General features: G+C 38.3%; 1 protein-coding gene across 3 annotated transcripts in view; it reads right to left on the bottom strand.

Moving 5' to 3' along the window:
• The window catches only part of RNF128 (ring finger protein 128), a 102,770-nt gene that overhangs the window by 21,214 nt on the left and 63,426 nt on the right, over positions 1-18,130 (bottom strand). For all 3 annotated transcript variants that reach the window (XM_061178063.1, XM_061178061.1, XM_061178064.1), the window contains exon 2: positions 11,140-11,387. In XM_061178063.1, the coding sequence (XP_061034046.1) occupies positions 11,140-11,387 (248 nt within the window). The remainder of the gene's footprint in view (positions 1-11,139; positions 11,388-18,130) is intronic.

Genomic DNA, 18,130 nt, shown 5'->3' with positions numbered 1-18,130 from the left:
TTACAAAATAAATGAGTCACCGGTATGAAATGCACAGTGTGTGGAATACGGTCAATAATTATGTAATATCTTTTTATGGTAACAAATGACAACTAGACAATCATGGCGATCATTTTCAAACGCATAGAAATATTGAATCACTGTGTTACATACCAGGAACTAACATAGCGTTGTAGGTCAATTATATTTCAAAAACAAACTTGGGACTTCCCTGGCGGTCCAATGGTTAAGACTCTGAGCTTCCACTGCAGGGGGCGCGGGTTCAATCCCTGGTCAGGGAACTAAAATCCCGCATGCCGCGTGGCGCAGGCAAAAAACAAACAAACAAACAAACTTACAGAAAAAGAGATCAGATTTGTGACTACCAGAGGTGGATGGTGGGGGAAGGGGGAATTAGATGAAGGTAGTCAAAAGCTACAAACTTGCAATTATAAGATAAGTAAGTACTAGGGATATAATGTACAACATGACAAGTATAATTAACACTGCTATATATTATAAATGAAAGTTATTAAGAGAGTAAATCCTAGGAGTTCTCATCACAAGGGAAAAAATATTTTTTTCTATTTCTTTAATGTGTATCTACACGAGACAATGGATGTTCCCTAAACCTACTGTGTTAATCATTTCAGGATGTAAGTCAAATCATTGTGTTGTACACCTTAAACTTACACAGTGCTATACGTCAATTATATCTCAATAAAACTGGAAGAAAACAGAAAAGCAAACAAAACAAACAAAATAAAACCATCTTGACGGCCATATTCCCAGGGTTGGCCAAGGGCCAAGCATGGTTTCCTGGGAGACTTTCAAGGAGTAAGCAGCTAGATCTACTGTGTTGTCTCTTTCCTTACAATCTACTCTCTCTCTCAATCATGGTCTTTTTAACAACAAAACAGTCGTTTTGGGCTTTTACAATTAGTACAGCATTTATGTATAAGGTAAGCAAGAACAACATAACCATATCTAATACTTGCAGAAGGCAATGAAGGATGAAAATGCGTTCAAAGAAATAATTCTTCCAATCTATAAGACCATTTAAAACATCTTTATATTGATGTACCAATTTAATTATCTGTTTACTCCCTTGATCTATGGCCACTTGAACTTTGGGATAAACTTGTACAGAGCTATTTAAAGTAGTGAACTATATCTAATTCTTCCTCAGGCCAGTCACTCTCCATTGGTATCACATCCTGGGGAGGTTTTAGTTCAGCTTCCCAATACATTTGATTATCATAAGATGTATTTATATAAGGCAGTTGAACCTTACCAACAATACCAGTATTACACCATATCACAGTATGGTTATGATACAGTTTCATCTGGTTACAAAAGAAGTCAGGAAGTATCACAGAAGTGTTTATTAAATCTTCCTAGAAGAAATTGTTCTTTGCCCACATACCAGATATTATGATGGACAAGTGTTACCACCAGTGGTGAGGATTCTGTCATTTCTAGGTTCCATGTTAGCTGAGGACAAAGTCAATCATTTGTCTCAACTCACACTATTATACAGTTTTCCCATTGACTGTTGTGCAGCAAGGCTGTCTCCCTCCCATGGGGAATACACGGGTATCATTCAGTATTATTCCTATTCCTATAACTCATCTTATTTTGGTCCATCCTTTGGGAGAGGTCAGTCAGAGATCAGCAATGTAAGTTACAATTTCACCCAGAAAATTTCCATAAGTTTGGGGCTCTGCATGTGTCTCAAAGATGCTCTTCCTGAACTTCCATAAGTAAAAATGGAAGGCCATTACCCCATGACTACTTGGGTCCCCATTTGGAGTAAAATAGTTAACAGACCCTGTTGTGTCAGAGTATATGCTCTTTCCAAGTGTTGAGTGCTAACATTCTCTAGCATTATGTATTGGGTCTGTGTGACCATATTACTAAGTCTTTATCATCTTTCCAAGTGGGTTCCCATTCTTTTCTCTGCTCTTGGAAGATGAGTCCTACCAATCTGTTTCAGAGAGTAAATTCTTTTCTTCTGAAAGACAGTTTTCATTAAAAGTAAATTCAGCTTGTTCCATTATATGAAGGCCAGCTTCTATTTCACCTAGAGCCCTGTTTTGTTTCACTGGCCAATGTTTAATCCAACCCATACCTTGTTTCCACTGAGTATTGACTGCTTGAGTAAGGTTAAGGTACATGTACTATATCCCAAAAATGCTGGGTGTCCCATGCAAGAGTCAAGTGTATAATGGTGACTCCCAAACTCAGTTTAGTTTGAGCATGCCAGAAGGTTTTCCATAATCATCTTCCTTGTCTTAGGTTAGGGTTGTTCCCAGTGAAGACATGAATCCACCATATAATGCCTAATATGTTATTTTCATTCACAACCCATTGATATTTTTCATCTTGTTTAAAAGCTTTCCATCCACAAAAACAGGGATGATGTGTGTTCTTGCACATCATACTATGGCATGTCAGGCATACGACCACTATATGCTGTCCATTATAATTGGGCATTTTGGTCATCAAAATTTATGATTATACATTTATCAGTTTGCCTGACATTATTTACTATGTGTCGTAATGGTTCAGAGGGAAGACATTCCTGATTACTCTAATGAATTTTAACAAAGGTAAATTTTCATTACTCAGTTTCAGTACTATTTTTACCAGTAAAATGGCAATAATGCAGTTAAATATTTAGTGATAGTTATAACCATCATAGGCATCAAGCTTTATGTTTTAAAAATAAGAAGTCAGGAAAATTAAATAACATGTAAATGACATTTTAGCACTCTCAAGTATATATAAGCAAAAGGGATTATCAGTCATATATTTAATCCTTTAGTCACCAAAGGATAAACAGATATAGCCCATTAAGTAGTGAAAAATGCCCTCTCAAAAGCCTTATCTAAAAGGTGAGGTTTTTTTAAATTTTTTAATTTAATTTTATTTTTTTATACAGCAGGTTCTTATTAGTCATCAATTTTATATACATCAGTGTATACATGTCAATCCCAATCGCCCAATTCATCACACCACCCCCCCATCCCCCCGCTGCTTTCCCCCCTTGGTGCCCATACGTTTGTTCTCTACATCTGTGTCTCAATTTCTGCCCTGCAAACCGGTTCATCTGTACCATTTTCCTAGGTTCCACATATACGCGTTAATATACGATATTTGTTTTTCTCTTTCTGACTTACTTCACTCTGTATGACAGTCTCTAGATCCATCCACGTCTCTACAAATGACCCAATTTCGTTTCTTTTTATGGCTGAGTAATATTCCATTGTATATATGTGCCACATCTTCTTTATCCATTCATCTGTCGATGGACACTTAGGTTGTTTCCATGTCCTGGTTATTGTAAATGCAGCTGCAATGAACATTGTGGTACATGACTCTTTTTGAATTATGGTTTTCTCTGGGTATATGCCCAGCAGTGTGATTGCTGGATCATATGGTAATTCTATTTTTAGTTTTTTAAGGAACCTCCATACTGTTCTCCATAGTGGCTGTATCAATTTACATTCCCACCAACAGTGTATGAGGGTTCCCTTTTCTCCACACCCTCTCCAGCATTTATTGTTTGTAGATTTTTTGATGATGGACATTCTGATGGGTGTGAGATAATACCTCATTGTAGTTTTGATTTGCATTTCTCTAATACTTAGTGATGTTGAGCAGCTTTTCATGTGCTTCTTGGCCATCTGTATGTCTTCTTCGGAGAAGTGTCTATTTAGGTCTTCTTCCCATTTTTGGTTGGGTTGTTTGTTTTTTTAATATTGAGCTGCATGAGCTGTTTATATATTTTGGAGATTAATCCTTTGTCCATTGATTCGTTTGCAAATATTTTCTCACATTCTGAGGGTTGTCTTTTCATCTTGTTTATGGCTTCCTTTGCTGCGCAAAAGCTTTGAAGTTTCATTAGGTCCCATTTGTTTATTTTTGTTTTTATTTCGATTACTCTAGGAGGTGGATCAAAAAAGATCTTGCTGTGATTTATGTCAAACAGTGTTCTTCCTATGTTTTCCTCTAAGAGTTTTATAGTGTCCGGTCTTACATTTAGGTCTCGAATCCATTTTGAGTTTATTTTTGTGTATGGTGTTAGGGAATGTTCTAATTTCATTCTTCTACATGTAGCTGTCCAGTTTTCCCAGCACCACTTATTGAAGAGGCTGTCTTTTCTCCATTGTATATCCTTGCCTCCTTTGTCATAGATTAGTTGACCCTAGGTGTGTGGGTCTACCTCTGGGCTTTCTATCTTGTTCCATCGATCTATGTTTCTGTTTTTGTGCCAGTATCATATTGTCTTGATTACTGTAGCTTTGTATTATAGTCTGAAGTCAGGGAGTCTGATTCCTCCAGCTCCGTTTTTTTCCCTCAAGACTGCTTTGGCTATTCGGGGTCTTTCGTGTCTCCATACAAATTTTAAGATTTTTTGTTCTAGTTCTGTAAAAAATGCCATTGATAATTTGATAGGGATTGCATTGAATCTGTAGATTGCTCTGGGGAGTATAGTCATTTTCACAATCTTGATTCTTCCAATCCAAGAGCATGGTATATCTCTCCATCTGTTGGTATCATCTTTAATTTCTTTCATCAGCGTCTTATAGTTTTCTGCATACAGGTCTTTTGTTCCCCTAGGTAGGTTTATTCCTAGGTATTTTATTCTTTTTATTGCAATGGTAAATGGGAGTGTTTCCTTAATTTCTCTTTCAGATTTTTCATCATTAGCGTATAGGAATGCAAGAGATTTCTGTGCGTTAATTTTGTATCCTGCAACTTTACCAAATTCATTGATTAGCCCTAGTAGTTTTCTGGTGGCATCTTTAGGATTCTCTATGTATAGTATCATGTCATCTGCAAACAGTGACAGTTTTACTTCTTCTTTTCCAATTTGTATTCCTTTTATTTCCTTTTCTTCTCTGATTGCCATGGCTAGGACTTCCAAAACTATGTTGAATAATCGTGGTGAGAGTGGACATCCTTGTCTCGTTCCTGATCTTAGAGGAAATGCTTTCAGTTTTTCACCATTGAGAATGATGTTTGCTGTGGATTTGTCATATATGGCCTTTATTATGTTCAGGTAGGTTCCCTCTATGCCCACTTTCTGGAGAGTTTTTATCATAAATGGGTGTTGAATTTGGTCAAAAGCTTTTTCTGCATCTATTGAGATGATCATATGGTTTTTCTTCTTCCATTTGTTAATATGGTGTATCACATTGATTGACTTGCATATGTTGAAGAATCCTTGCATCCCTGGGATAAATCCCACTTGATCATGGTGTATGACCCTTTCAATGTGTTGTTGGATTCTGTTTGCTAGTATTTTGTTGAGGATTTGTGCATCTACATTCATCAGTGATATTGGTTTGTAATTTTCTTTTTTTGTAGTATCTTTGTCTGGTTTTGGTATCAGGGTGATGGTGGCCTCATAGAATGAGTTTGGGAGTGTTCCTTCCTCCGCAGAATTCTGGAGGAGTTTGAGAAGGATGGGTGTTAGCTCTTCTCTAAATGTTTGATAGAATTCACCTGTGAAGCCATCTGGTCCTGGACTTTTGTTTGTTGGAAGATTTTTAGTCACAGTTTCAATTTCGTTACTTGTGATTGGTCTGTTCATATTTTCTGCTTCTTCCTGGTTCAGTCTTGGAAGGTTATACCTTTCTAAGAATTTGGCCATTTCTTCCAGGCTGTCCATTTTATTGGCATACAGTTGCTTGTAGTAGTCTCTTAGGATGCTTTGTATTTCTGCAGTGTCTGTTGTAACTTCTCCTTGTTCATTTCTAATTTTATTGATTTCAGTCCTCTCCCTCTTTTTCTTGATGAGTCTGGCTAATGGTTTATCAGTTTTGTTTATCTTCTCAAAGAACCAGCTTTTAGTTTTATTGATCTTTGCTATAGTTTTCTTTGTTTCTATTTCATTTATTTCTGCTCTGATCTTTATGATTTCTTTCCTTCTGCTAACTTTGGGTTTTGTTTGTTCTTCTTTCTCTAGTTCCTTTAGGTGTAGGGTTAGATTGTTTATTTGAGATTTTTCTTGTTTCTTGAGGTAGGCTTGTATAGCTATAAACTTCCCTCTTAGAACTGCTTTTGCTGCCTCCCATAGATTTTGGATCATCGTGTTTTCATTGTCATTTGTCTCTAGGTATTTTTTGATTTCCTCTTTGATTTCTTCAGTGATCTCTTGGTTATGTAGTAACGTATTGTCTAGCCTCCATGTGTTTGTGTTTTTTACGTTTTTTTCCCTGTGATTCATTTCTAATCTCATAGCGTTGTGGTCAGAATAGATGCTTGATATGATTTCAATTTTCTTAAATTTACTGAGGCTTGATTCGTGACCCAAGATGTGATCTATCCTGGAGAATGTTCCGTGAGCACTTGAGAAGAACGTGTAATCTGCTGTTTTTGGATGGAATGTCCTATAAATATCAATTAAATCTATCCGGTCTATTGTGTCATTTAAAGCTCGTGTTTCCTTATTAATTTTCTGTTTGGATGATCTGTCCATTGGTGTAAGTGAGGTGTTAAAGTCCCCCACTATTACTGTGTTACTGTCGATTTCCTCTTTTATACCTGTTAGCAGTTGCCTTATGTATTGAGGTGCTCCTATGTTGGGTGCATATATATTTATAATTCTTACGTCTTCCTCTTGGATTGATCCCTTGATCATTATGTAGTGTCCTTCCTTGTCTCTTGTAACATTCTTTATTTTAAAGTCTATTTTATCTGATATGAGTATTGCTACTCCAGCTTTCTTCTGATTTCCATTTGCATGGAATATCTTTTTCCATCCCCTCACTTTCAGTCTGTATGTGTCCCTAGGTCTGAAGTGGGTCTCTTGTAGACAGCATATATATGGGTCTTGTTTTTGTATCCATTCAGCAAGCCTGTGTCTTTTGGTTGGAGCATTTAATCCATTCACGTTTAAGGTAATTATCGATATGTATGTTCCTATGACCATTTTCTTAATTGTTTTGGGTTTGTTTTTGTAGGTCCTTTTCTTCTCTTGTGTTTCCCACTTAGAGAAGTTCCTTTAGCATTTGTTGTAGAGCTGGTTTGGTGGTGCTGAATTCTCTTAGCTTTTGCTTGTCTGTAAAGCTTTTGATTTCTCCATCAAATCTGAATGAGATCCTTGCCGGGTAGAGTAATCTTGGTTGTAGGTTCTTCCCTTTCATCACTTTAAGTATATCATGCCACTCCCTTCTGGCTTGTAGAGTTTCTGCTGTGAAATCAGCTGTTAACCTTATGGGAGTTCCCTTGTATGTTATTTGTCATTTTTCCCTTGCTGTTTTCAATAATTTTTCTTTGTCTTTAATTTTTGCCAATTTGATTACTATGTGTCTCGGCGTGTTTCTCCTTGGGTTTATCCTGTATGGGACTCGCTGTGCTTCCTGGACTTGGGTGGCTATTTCCCTTCCCATGTTATGGATGTTTTCAACCATAATCTCTTCAAATATTTTCTCTGGTCCTTTCTCTCTCTCTTCTCCTTCTGGGACCCCTATAATGCGAATGTTGTTGCGTTTAATGTTGTCCCAGAGGTCTCTTAGGCTGTCTTCATTTCTTTTCATTCTTTTTTCTTTATTCCACCGCAGCAGTGAATTCCACCATTCTGTCTTCCAGGTCACTTTATCCGTTCTTCTGCCTCAGTTATTCTGCTGTTGATTCCTTCTAGTGTAGTTTTCATTTCAGTTATTGTATTGTTCATCTCTGTTTGTTTGTTCTTTAATTCTTCTAGGGCTTTGTTAAACATTTCTTGCATCTTCTCGATCTTTGCCTCCACTCTTTTTCTGAGGTCCTGGATCATCTTCACTGTCATTATTCTGAATTCTTTTTCTGGAAGGTTGCCTATCTCCACTTCATTTAGTTGTTTTTCTGCGGTTTTATCTTGTTCCTTCATCTGGTACATAATCCTCTGCCTTTTCATCTTGTCTATCTTTCTGTGAATGTGGTTTTCGTTCCACTGGCTGCAGGGTTGTAGTTCTTCTTGCTTCTGCTGTCTGCCCTCAGGTGGATGAGGCTGTCTAAGAGGCTTGTGCAAGCTTCCTGATGGGAGGGACCAATGGTGGGTAGAGCTGTGTGTTGCTCTGGTGGGCAGAGCTCAGTAAAACTTTAATATGCTTGTCACTTGTCTGCTGGTGGGTGGGGCTGAGTTCCCTCCCTCTTGGTTGTTTGGCCTGAGGTGACCCAACACTGGAGCCTACCTGGCTCTTTGGTGGGGCTAATGGCGGACTCCGGGAGGGCTCACGCCAAGGAGTACTTCCCAGAACTTCTGCTGCCAGTGTCCTTGTCCTCACGGTGAGCCACAGCCACTCCCCGCCTCTGCAGGAGACCTCCCAACACTAGCAGGTAGGTCTGGTTCAATCTCCCCTAGGGTCACTGCTCCTTCCCCTGGGTCCTGATGCGCACACTACTTTGTGTGTGCCCTCCACGAGTGGAGTCTCTGTTTCCCCCAGTCCTGTCGAAGTCCTGCAATCAAACCCCACTAGCCTTCAAAGTCTGATTCTCTAGGAATTCCTCCTCCCACTGCTGGACCCCCCTGGTTGGGAAGCCTGACATGGGGCTCAGAACCTTCACTCCAGTGGGTGGACTTCTGTGGTATAAGTGTTCTCCAGTCTGTGAGTCACCCACCCAGCAGTTACGGGATTTGATTTTACTGTGATTGCGCCCCTCCTACCGTCTCATTGTGGCTTCTCCTTTGTCTTTGGATGTGGGGTATCTTTTTTGGTGAGTTCCAGTGTCTTCCTGTCGATGATTGTCCAGCAGCTAGTTGTGATTCTGGTGCTCTCACAAGAGGGAGTGAGAGCACGTCCTTCTACTCCGCCATCTTGGTTCAGGGCTGGTGAGGTGAGAAGTTTTAATGCTATTCTTAACCATTTGTACAGAAGTTGATTTTCTTAAGATATATTATAAACTATGAAAATCACCTGAGTGATGAGACCGGAGTCAAATATCCAATGGAGCTTGTGCAACACCAGACAGTTCTTTATAAACTATATTACTTGCTTATGGGGTTTAATGCCACATTAATAGATTTAATATAGCACTTGGAGTACAGAAATACATACCCCACCATGAACATGCACAAACCAAACACTGTAACTATAAACTTTGAACCAAACACTCTTGTCATTGTAACTACAACCTTTGAATAGTTCGTCATACTGGATACCAATTTCTTTCCAACTTCAGAGATAAAATCAGCACAATATACAAATGCCAAATATTAACACAGGGTGAAACTATTGAATGGCCCGGCACAGGAATTTTAAACATCCTTTTGACCACAGCTAGTAACGGGCTGAACCTGCCACCAATGTGATAAGCTGCTTCTCTAAGGAGAAGTACAGAAGTCAATTAACTTTAAACATTGAGATAATCATCACTCATTACCACATGCTGGTGTCTAAATCTTTACAAAGGTTTTATAATAAGATTTCAATTTTTCATCTGTTCCCAAATTTAATTAACCTTCTTGTCATATAGAAATCCTCACTGCTTCCGTACTCTCAAATAAATTGGGTTCATCTTTGTTTATTCGAGAAAGAGTGCATGAAGTGGCCAGAATTTCACTGCCTTTGGAGGAACTTCTCAGTACATATAAAATACAATCTTGCCCCCACTATATGATCGGCTGAAAGCCTTAAATCCCTACTAATCATTCTGGAGAAGTAGCACACCACTCTGCTGTTGTGTTGAGAGTTCTCGAGAGGGAGAGGAGGTTAAGAAATGACGGTGGCATGGACCAGAGTGGAAGCAATGGAAGTGGTAATCGGAGAAGTAATCGGATTCTGGATATATAATGAAGGTAGAAAACAACAGGACTTGCTGATGGAGGTTATACGGGAAGTGAAAGAGAAGAATAAAGAATTAACTCCAAGGTTTCTGCACTGGGGTCAAGAGAAGTTCTTCTGAAAATGGAAGCAATTAATAGCATGTTTGGGTGTCTACAGTAACAGAAGACAAGGCAGAGGATATCGGGTATAGACACAGATGCAGATAGATGGGTACATGTGGTGGAAGCTTGTGGAAGTACTCTTGATTACTTCAATTTTCTCAGTGGAATAAGATCCAAAATACAAGTTGAGAGTAAAGTTGGAGGACGTGTTGGAGGTTTAAGGAGAAAGGAATATGTATGATTAGTAACCTAGGAAAGGAGAGGAAATGGCTAAGAAAACATGGCATGATTGTTGGGCAGCAGTAAGCAAACTCACTCTGAGTTTGTGATCATAAATTTAAAATGAGATTAGCCTGTATAGATGCTAATGTTTTTCTCCTACTTCAGCTAAGCAAAGAACAGGCAGAGAGGAGGTGGGAAGTAGGATTTAGTCAGGATTGGGTTTTGACAGCAAGTTAACAAAGAGAGAGAAGGGCCAAGGAAACTGAAGACGTATGCATGGGAGTGGCCATGGAAGTTAAGCTGGGTAAGGAAGAGAAGTAAGGATATAAGAGGGATGAGGGGCACTTTAAAGGTGGTAGGATCAATGCCATATAACCAGAGGTTCTTCCCTGTTCAATGATGCTTTGGTATTTTTGTTCTATTATTTCTATACTTTGTACCTGTTTATACATCGGTTGTTAAAATATGGGAGAAATTATGAATATGTGACTCTGTTTGGAGCCTAGTACTATATGATCCACAATTAGATCTTTAAACTTGCCTACTCATGACATTCAGCCTAGTCTCTCTTCCCAGCCCTGCCCTCAAATGCAAATGCACACACGTACAGGCACACACTTACATGTAAAATAACAGTGGTTACCTTTGGGTGATGACTACAGTTTTGTTGTTGTTGTTATATGGAGTTGTGGGTGAAGGTTTTTTTCCCTTGTACTTTCTAGTTTCTAAATTTTCTATATTGCGTATGAAATGCTTTTGTAATTTAGAAAAAATGTGTAAAGGAACATATGTATTTACACCCATATATACTTAAATGCTGGCTGTGCTCCCTAATGAGGTATTAGAAGACTTAACCAGGCAGGATTAAGGCCATAGACAAATTTCAGAAAATAAGAGATTTCAGAGGATAGAAGGTGACATACTTTTAAAAACTACCAGTTTTCACAAAACATATGCATGGATCATTGTCCAGCAAGTGAAGTATATTAAAATGCGTGACACTGAATCTACAATTAAAACAGTAAAATATTTTTAAATTGGAAGAAAGGGCCATTACAAACCTGCTTCCTGCTTTGAGCTCTCGCATTCCGTAATCTTCGAGCAGAATAAAAGATAAAATAGCCCACAGTTGCTGCCGTAATAATAAAAAAGGACACAGAAACGAAGAAAATTGAATAGTGATTCACCCAAGGGCCATGTTTTTTCCCTACTTCAATGACCATTGTTACTTGTATGCCTCTTTGAATAGATTGTAGAATTTTTGTGCCTTTCAGATTGCCGATCATGATTGCAACGATGTCTCCTGCACCTGTAAAAGAAAAGGAATTCAGTTTTAGTTTGGTAAAGCATTCTTAGTATAAAAATCCAATTGCTAAAATGATTTTAAATGACACTCAATGAGACAAAGGAAGGACATTCATTCAATTAACATTTATTGGGCACATATGCATATGAAAGTTATAGGGAATATAAACATGCTGAGACTTGGTTACTGGTCTTAAGGAACTCATAGTTTAGTAAGGAAGCTATGATATATAACAAATACCTCCCCTCTCCTCAGGTTTGCCACCTATAATTCAAAAGTATTGGGTTTGGGGCCCAATTTGCCTCTTACATGAAGGCTTTCTTAAAGACAAGTAGTCACCTGGATGGTAGGGAATTCTCCTAGAGAATCTGAGATTTGAGAAAGACAAAACTATTTAACTATATGTTTCCCAATTTATAAAGTGATAGACTATCTCATGAGCTCGCTACTAAAATGTATAAGGATCTACATATCAGGATTAGTAATTTGAGACAAATAATGATTACAAGCCCAAATGGACAACCTATATATATGTCCATGTGCCATTTTTCTATATCCTCAAGAGCAATGTAAAATTTGTCCAAGATGCTCTAAGGTTTTGCATCGACCTAATCAGGTTAGCAATGAATATAACATGTAAAATTGATAGAAAGGTGTTTCTATCCAACCCCAACTAAAGTCAAGTCTGAAATCAGACTAAACTTATTACTTAGTCTAATCGTCTATAAGTCTTAGTCTAAAGGCCAAATCTCTATAACATCTCCCACTTTACCGACTTTATAAATCTTGTGATAAAAATAAAGAACAGACATTATCTTTCCCAGTGGTGTGTGAATGTTAGATTACTCTCACCATTCCAACGCTTATCACGGTTTATATTCCTTCTAGTTTAAATAACCTGAGACCAATAATCTTTAGGAAGAGAATAGAGTTCTTTGAATGTTAATAGCATTCATACTTTCAATGGATCAAATCAGGAGTATAAACCTTAAATGGCAATGTATATAGCAGAATTATTATGCAAGTAATCCCTTAAATTTATGGCCCCCAGTGGCCAAAGTCTACAAAAGATCAAGATCCTCTTCTCACTTGAAGTTACTAATTCAAAAAATATATTCATAGGGTATTATTAAAGATCCTTAAAGTTCCAAAAGACATTATTTTTACATATGACCGCCATTTAGTTAAACCCTTTTATATAACTTTGCTGACTCATTTGCCATTACTCAGTTTGGTAACATTGACGACTCACTCTCTTCCCATTTACATGAGGAAAATCTCAAAAGCAATGGGAAGTGAAGGAGGCTGAAATGTCTTCTTTGCATCTCTTTCCTCTATCAGTATATAATGCAAATAGTCCTAAAGAACTGGCTATTTTGCAAGAGAGAGGCTCATTTTTCTCTTTATTTGGGGGCTTTACATTTCTAGCGTTGGCACTAAAAGCACAGAAATTATCTCAATTCTCTTTTGTCACTATTTGGCTTTTCTCTACAAGCCATCTATCAAGAAAATTTCTGGTTATAAAGTTTTGATTAATTATATAACCTAGCATTCATTTCTGATACTGTAACCTGAATAATCTTCGAAAGCACAGATCATTCTAAAAATGAGGTTTTGGAATATATGATAATTTTAAAGATTTCTTTTTAAATCACAGATGTGTCCTTCTAAATGTTTTTGACTAACAGAAGTTTTCATTCTTTTAGAAGATATGAGGTGGGTGGCAGGGCTGGATGCTCAGGAACATACTGGCCATTGTGGTCAAATGGAGATTAAAAAACAAGGATAGTCAAGAAATATACATTGTCTACACATAAGGAACAATGCTGTGCCTCAATCGCCCCAATTCATATTCATATATGCTATATGTAGTCCAACTATCTATTGAATTAGCTTTCTAATCATATAAAAGACCTATTTCTAAGCATTATTATATATCTCCTCCTCCCTACACCCTTGCAACTATTTAAAAGCTGCTCCCCCTCCACTGTTCCCGATCACACTTAATGGCATCACAACCCTCTGGTCACCGGGTTTAGTAACCTCAGAATCACATTTGAATACTCACTGCTAACCTAGTCAGTCATGTAGATAATACTTCCTTGGCATCTCCCATTATCAGATCCTCTGTTCCATTCCTGCTGCCCTATAATGTAGGCCCTCATAATTTCCTTGCCTGAGCTACATCAGTAACCTCCTAACTGGTCACTCTAACTCCAATTTTCCCCCTTCCCTTAAAGTTTCATCAGCCTTCCTGGTTGACATTTGTCATCACTTGGTTGGATCATGCCTCTTCCCTGCTCAAAAGTCTTTAGTGGCTCCTTATTACTCGTTAAATTTCTGACTTCTTGGCCTAGCATTTAAAGCCTTACATGATCTGGTCCCAAGCCAACTTTTCCAGTTTGATGTACCTCCACTACACCCCCATCTCATGAACACTTAGATCCAGCCACATGGGATCGGCTAGTGTCATTCACTCTTCATAACTTTCCTTTTGCTCATTCTGTTCTCTCAGCCTAAAATGCTCTACATCTGCTCTGACACTCCCCCTTCCTTCTCTGCCTGTCTATGTATCACTCAAGTCCCAGCTCAAATGTTGCCTCCTGTGTTATTTTCCCGAGTTCCAAGTGAGAATGTAAATGTTCCCTCTTTGTTCCTCTGTTACTCCCTCTCTAAAGAACATTTTAAGGGCAGAGACTGTCTTTTAATTAACTACAGTAACGCTTTCCTTTATCTGGTATTGTCAGAGAATTAGGTATTCCATATAAGTTAAATTCCCAAGTAACAAAAAGTTTTTCACAAATACTTAATTTCAACAATTTTGAAAGGACATTTTAAAAAGTCATCCATACAGCCCTATTTTCCTAACTAGGATATACTGATTATGATTTACTATGGATAGTGGATCATCTTTGTAAGCCATTATTTAATACAGTAGTTAGGTTATTTGTCCCCAAACTGTTAAGATTTTTCACCAAAGTCACAGACTTGGAGAGCTGGAATGGACCTTAGATATCATCCAGTCTGACTCTTCCTTTTTTTTATTTATTTTATTTATTTATTTTTTGGCTGCGTTTGGTCTTCGTTGCTGCACGCGGGCTTTCTCTAGTTGCGGCGAGCAGGGGCTACTCTTTGTTGCGTCGCGCGGGCTTCTTATTGCAGTGGCTTCTCTTGTTGCGGAGCACGGGCTCTAGGCGCATGGGCTTCAGTAGTTGTGCCATGTGGGCTCTAGAGCTCAGGCTTAGTAGTTGTGGCGCAGGGGCTTAGTTGCTCTGCGGCATGTGGGATCTTCCCGGACCAGGGCTCGAACCCGTGTCGCCTGCATTGGCAGGCGGATTCTCAACCACTGCACCACCAGGGAAGCCCCTCTGACTCATTTTTGAGTTCTCACTTTGGGTAATTTTCTTTGGGGGAGAGAGGTTGTCACTTGTTGCTTCTAGCAGCATCTCTCCCCTCTTTCTAATTTTATACATCTAATCTACTGTCAGCTCTGAGAAGTCAGTCAAGCTTGGATCTAAACAAAGAATAAAACAGGCTCCCAGAGAGAGCTTGAGGGCTTCGGTGCAAGTACCACCCTCTGATATTTAGATTGGTTGCTCAGTGACATTTTTGTTTACTTCCTGAACCCTGGCTATGTTCTGGATAACTGAAATTGCCAGATAAGGTTCATCTGTAAACTAGACCCTATTCTAAGTGCTTTACCTGTATTAACATATTTAATCCTTACATCAACCCTATAAGGTAGGCATTGCTATTATCCCATTAGAGATAAGATTGACTAACTTGCCTAGGATAACACAAGCTAAAACATGCAGAACTGGTATCTGAACCCAGGCAGTTTGGCTTCAGTGCCTCTGCTCTTCACCACCATTCTACATCAGTTCTCTATCTTCAATGAAACCTAAAGCTATTATTTCACTGCAAAAAATGAAAATTAAATAGGTACATTCGGGATGGGGAGTGGTAAATGTTTAACAACTGGCTCTTGGGGGAGGTGGAAGAAGCCTTGATTTGTAGTGTGTGCCAATTTCCATGGTATAAATACTACTCCCATGGCCATATGAATGTGGAGTTGGGAAAATATGGGTACAATTGGCTGAGTCAGATGACTCCAGTGCACCACTGGACATTACAGAGTCAAAACTTAAATACAAGTAGTATACAATTCAAAACTTATAACGAAATTACTTTGCTTATTCTTTTCACTTATTCATACCTACTCTAAAAAGCCAAAGTTCATGTACAGTCCCAGGTAAAATTTGTTTTTCTATTTGCTATTGTTAAAAACACAAAATATGTACCCTAAAACTTCAAAGAAAAACAATCAGACTTCTTTTTGTGGAACGGAAAAAAAAACTTTTTCTGACTGGGGCCTGTGAGTGAGTGAGTGTGTGTGTGTGTGTGTGTGTGTGTGTGTTTTGCTACAGCAGGCATGCCGAGCCTTTTTTCTCCCTTAAGCTTTCTTCTTGTCCTTAAAATATTGGAGATTCAAGGGGCTGTTATGCTTCAGCTAATTCCAAACCTCTCAAATTAAAATTAATGACTTTGAAAGTGATCTTTTCAAAGCATCACAAAACATATTCTGTATAAAAAGTTAGCCATTTATTATAAGAAACACAGATGTGGTCGTATTCAGAACTTATTTTGAATGTTTAATTTCTCTGATTTCTGGTGTGTTGAGGAATAGAAACTTGAAGGGAACTTTGAAAATGCACACAAAGCCCAGAAGTTTTTCTCATTTTAAATAAGATTTAGAAAATGTGAAGAATGACATTTTTTTAAAGGGATGATTAAAATACAATCTTTTGCCTACTTGGAAGGATGAAGTATTGCTATTCCCTTCCTGGAGAAACTCAAAGCACTTCTTCAGTGATTATAAGAATTGATCTTCTTTGAAGACAGGAGTTCAGACACTCAAGAAAACAAGCTCAGTTAACAGAAACCTAAACTGTATCATTGAATCTATGTTCTTTATGCTGCAGAATTTTGCATATCAGTTTATTCTCTCACAGTAGTACAACAACGTATTAAACGGAAATAGTTTTAACACAATCTTTAAAATTATTGCTATTTCCTTAAACCATTCTTACAGTTGATCTTTTTTTTTTCTTTTTAAAGAGTTTGGCAGTTTCTTTTTTTTTATAAATTTATTTATCTATTTATTTATTTTTGGCTGCGTTGGGTCTTCGTTGCTGCGCGTGGGCTTTCTCTAGTTGCGGCGAGCGGGGGCTACTCTTCGTTGTGGTGCGCGGGCTTCTCACTGTGGTGGCTTCCCTTGTTGTGGAGCATGGGCTCTAGGTGCGCAGGCTTCAGTAGTTGTGCCTCACGGGCTCTAGAGCGCAGGCTCAGTAGTTGTGGCTTGCGGGCTCTAGAGCACAGGCTCAGTAGTTGTGGCACACGGGCTTAGTTGCTCCGTGGCATGTGGGATCTTCCCGGACCAGGGCTCGAACTCGTGTCCCCTGCATTGACAGGCAGATTCTTAACCACTGAGCCACCAGGGAAGCCCCTTACAGTTGATCTTTAAAACCAATGTTGATGTACTAACACATAGACTCTTATACAAGGTGTCAAGCTTTTCACTTTTCTATCCAAAATATTGCTACAACAACTATCTCATTTGGAAAGTACCAGGCTTAAGAAGCCAAATATGGGTTGTACAGCTCAGCTGATTAAAACATGGTGCTAATAAGATCAAGGCTATTCAATTAATCTTCTTGTGGATCAGTTATACAGAAGACAGTACCTCTAAACTCATTAAGTATTTTGTAAGTATCTATACACATGCCAGACACTGTGCTAGGCCTTGGGGCTACAGAAAGGAATAAAATATAGTCCCTGCCCTCTAGGCACTTGCAAATGTCTCCTATATATTAGCCATTCATCACTAGGAATATGAACTAAGCCAGCGAAATGAATTGTACATATCCATTTTCATGTCCAGTAGTAGAAAAAAATGATTTCCAAATCACATTCTGAACTGATACTGGGTTAGAATAGGTTCCTATATAAAAAAGACAACTTAATTTCCTTCAATGCCCAGTAATTTGTAATATAACAAACTGTACTTGTTTTGATATTTCTGAACTTGGTAGTGCTCTTTATTTTAAAATTGGTAACCAGAAACAGACTAGAGTTTGAGGGAGGGAAGAAGTATCATGTGGCAAAAATAACCCTGAAGTGGGAATCAGACCATTGGGTTGCAGCTTTTGCCTGAAGGAAGCAGGGCTGTACTAAGCTTCTAAAATCAATTCTGGCAAAGGAATATGACTACATCTCTCCTGCTATCCTTATGGAATTTTCAAACAGCTATTAATTTCATTGTTTTTCCAAAAATCATAGCACCCATTCCCACCAAAAAGAAAAGAAAAATCTTTAACATGCTAAAAATGTCTGATGAGGAAAACTGATCATTAATTGGACAACAAACCTTTATGGCCTAAACCCTGATCACAGAACAGCTGTCATTTCAGGATTTGAATCTCTCCAAATCTGCACTTGGTTTCAAGGATTTATTCATAAACTTTTAAAATGTCTTTATTGGAGTATAACTGCTTTACAATGTTGTGTTAGTTTCTGCTGTACAACAAAGTGAATCAGCTATATGTATACATATATCCCCATATCTCCCTCCCACCCTCCCTATCCCACTCCTCTAGGTTGTCACAAAGCATCGAGCTGATCTCCGTGTGCTATGCAAATGCATAAATTTTAATGCTTTGTATCCGATAAATTTTCAGAGTTGAAAA

This window comes from Eubalaena glacialis, chromosome X (genome assembly GCF_028564815.1).
Source record: "Eubalaena glacialis isolate mEubGla1 chromosome X, mEubGla1.1.hap2.+ XY, whole genome shotgun sequence".
Taxonomy (NCBI): Eukaryota; Metazoa; Chordata; class Mammalia; order Artiodactyla; family Balaenidae; genus Eubalaena; species Eubalaena glacialis.
This window is presented reverse-complemented; position numbering and strand designations above follow the sequence as displayed.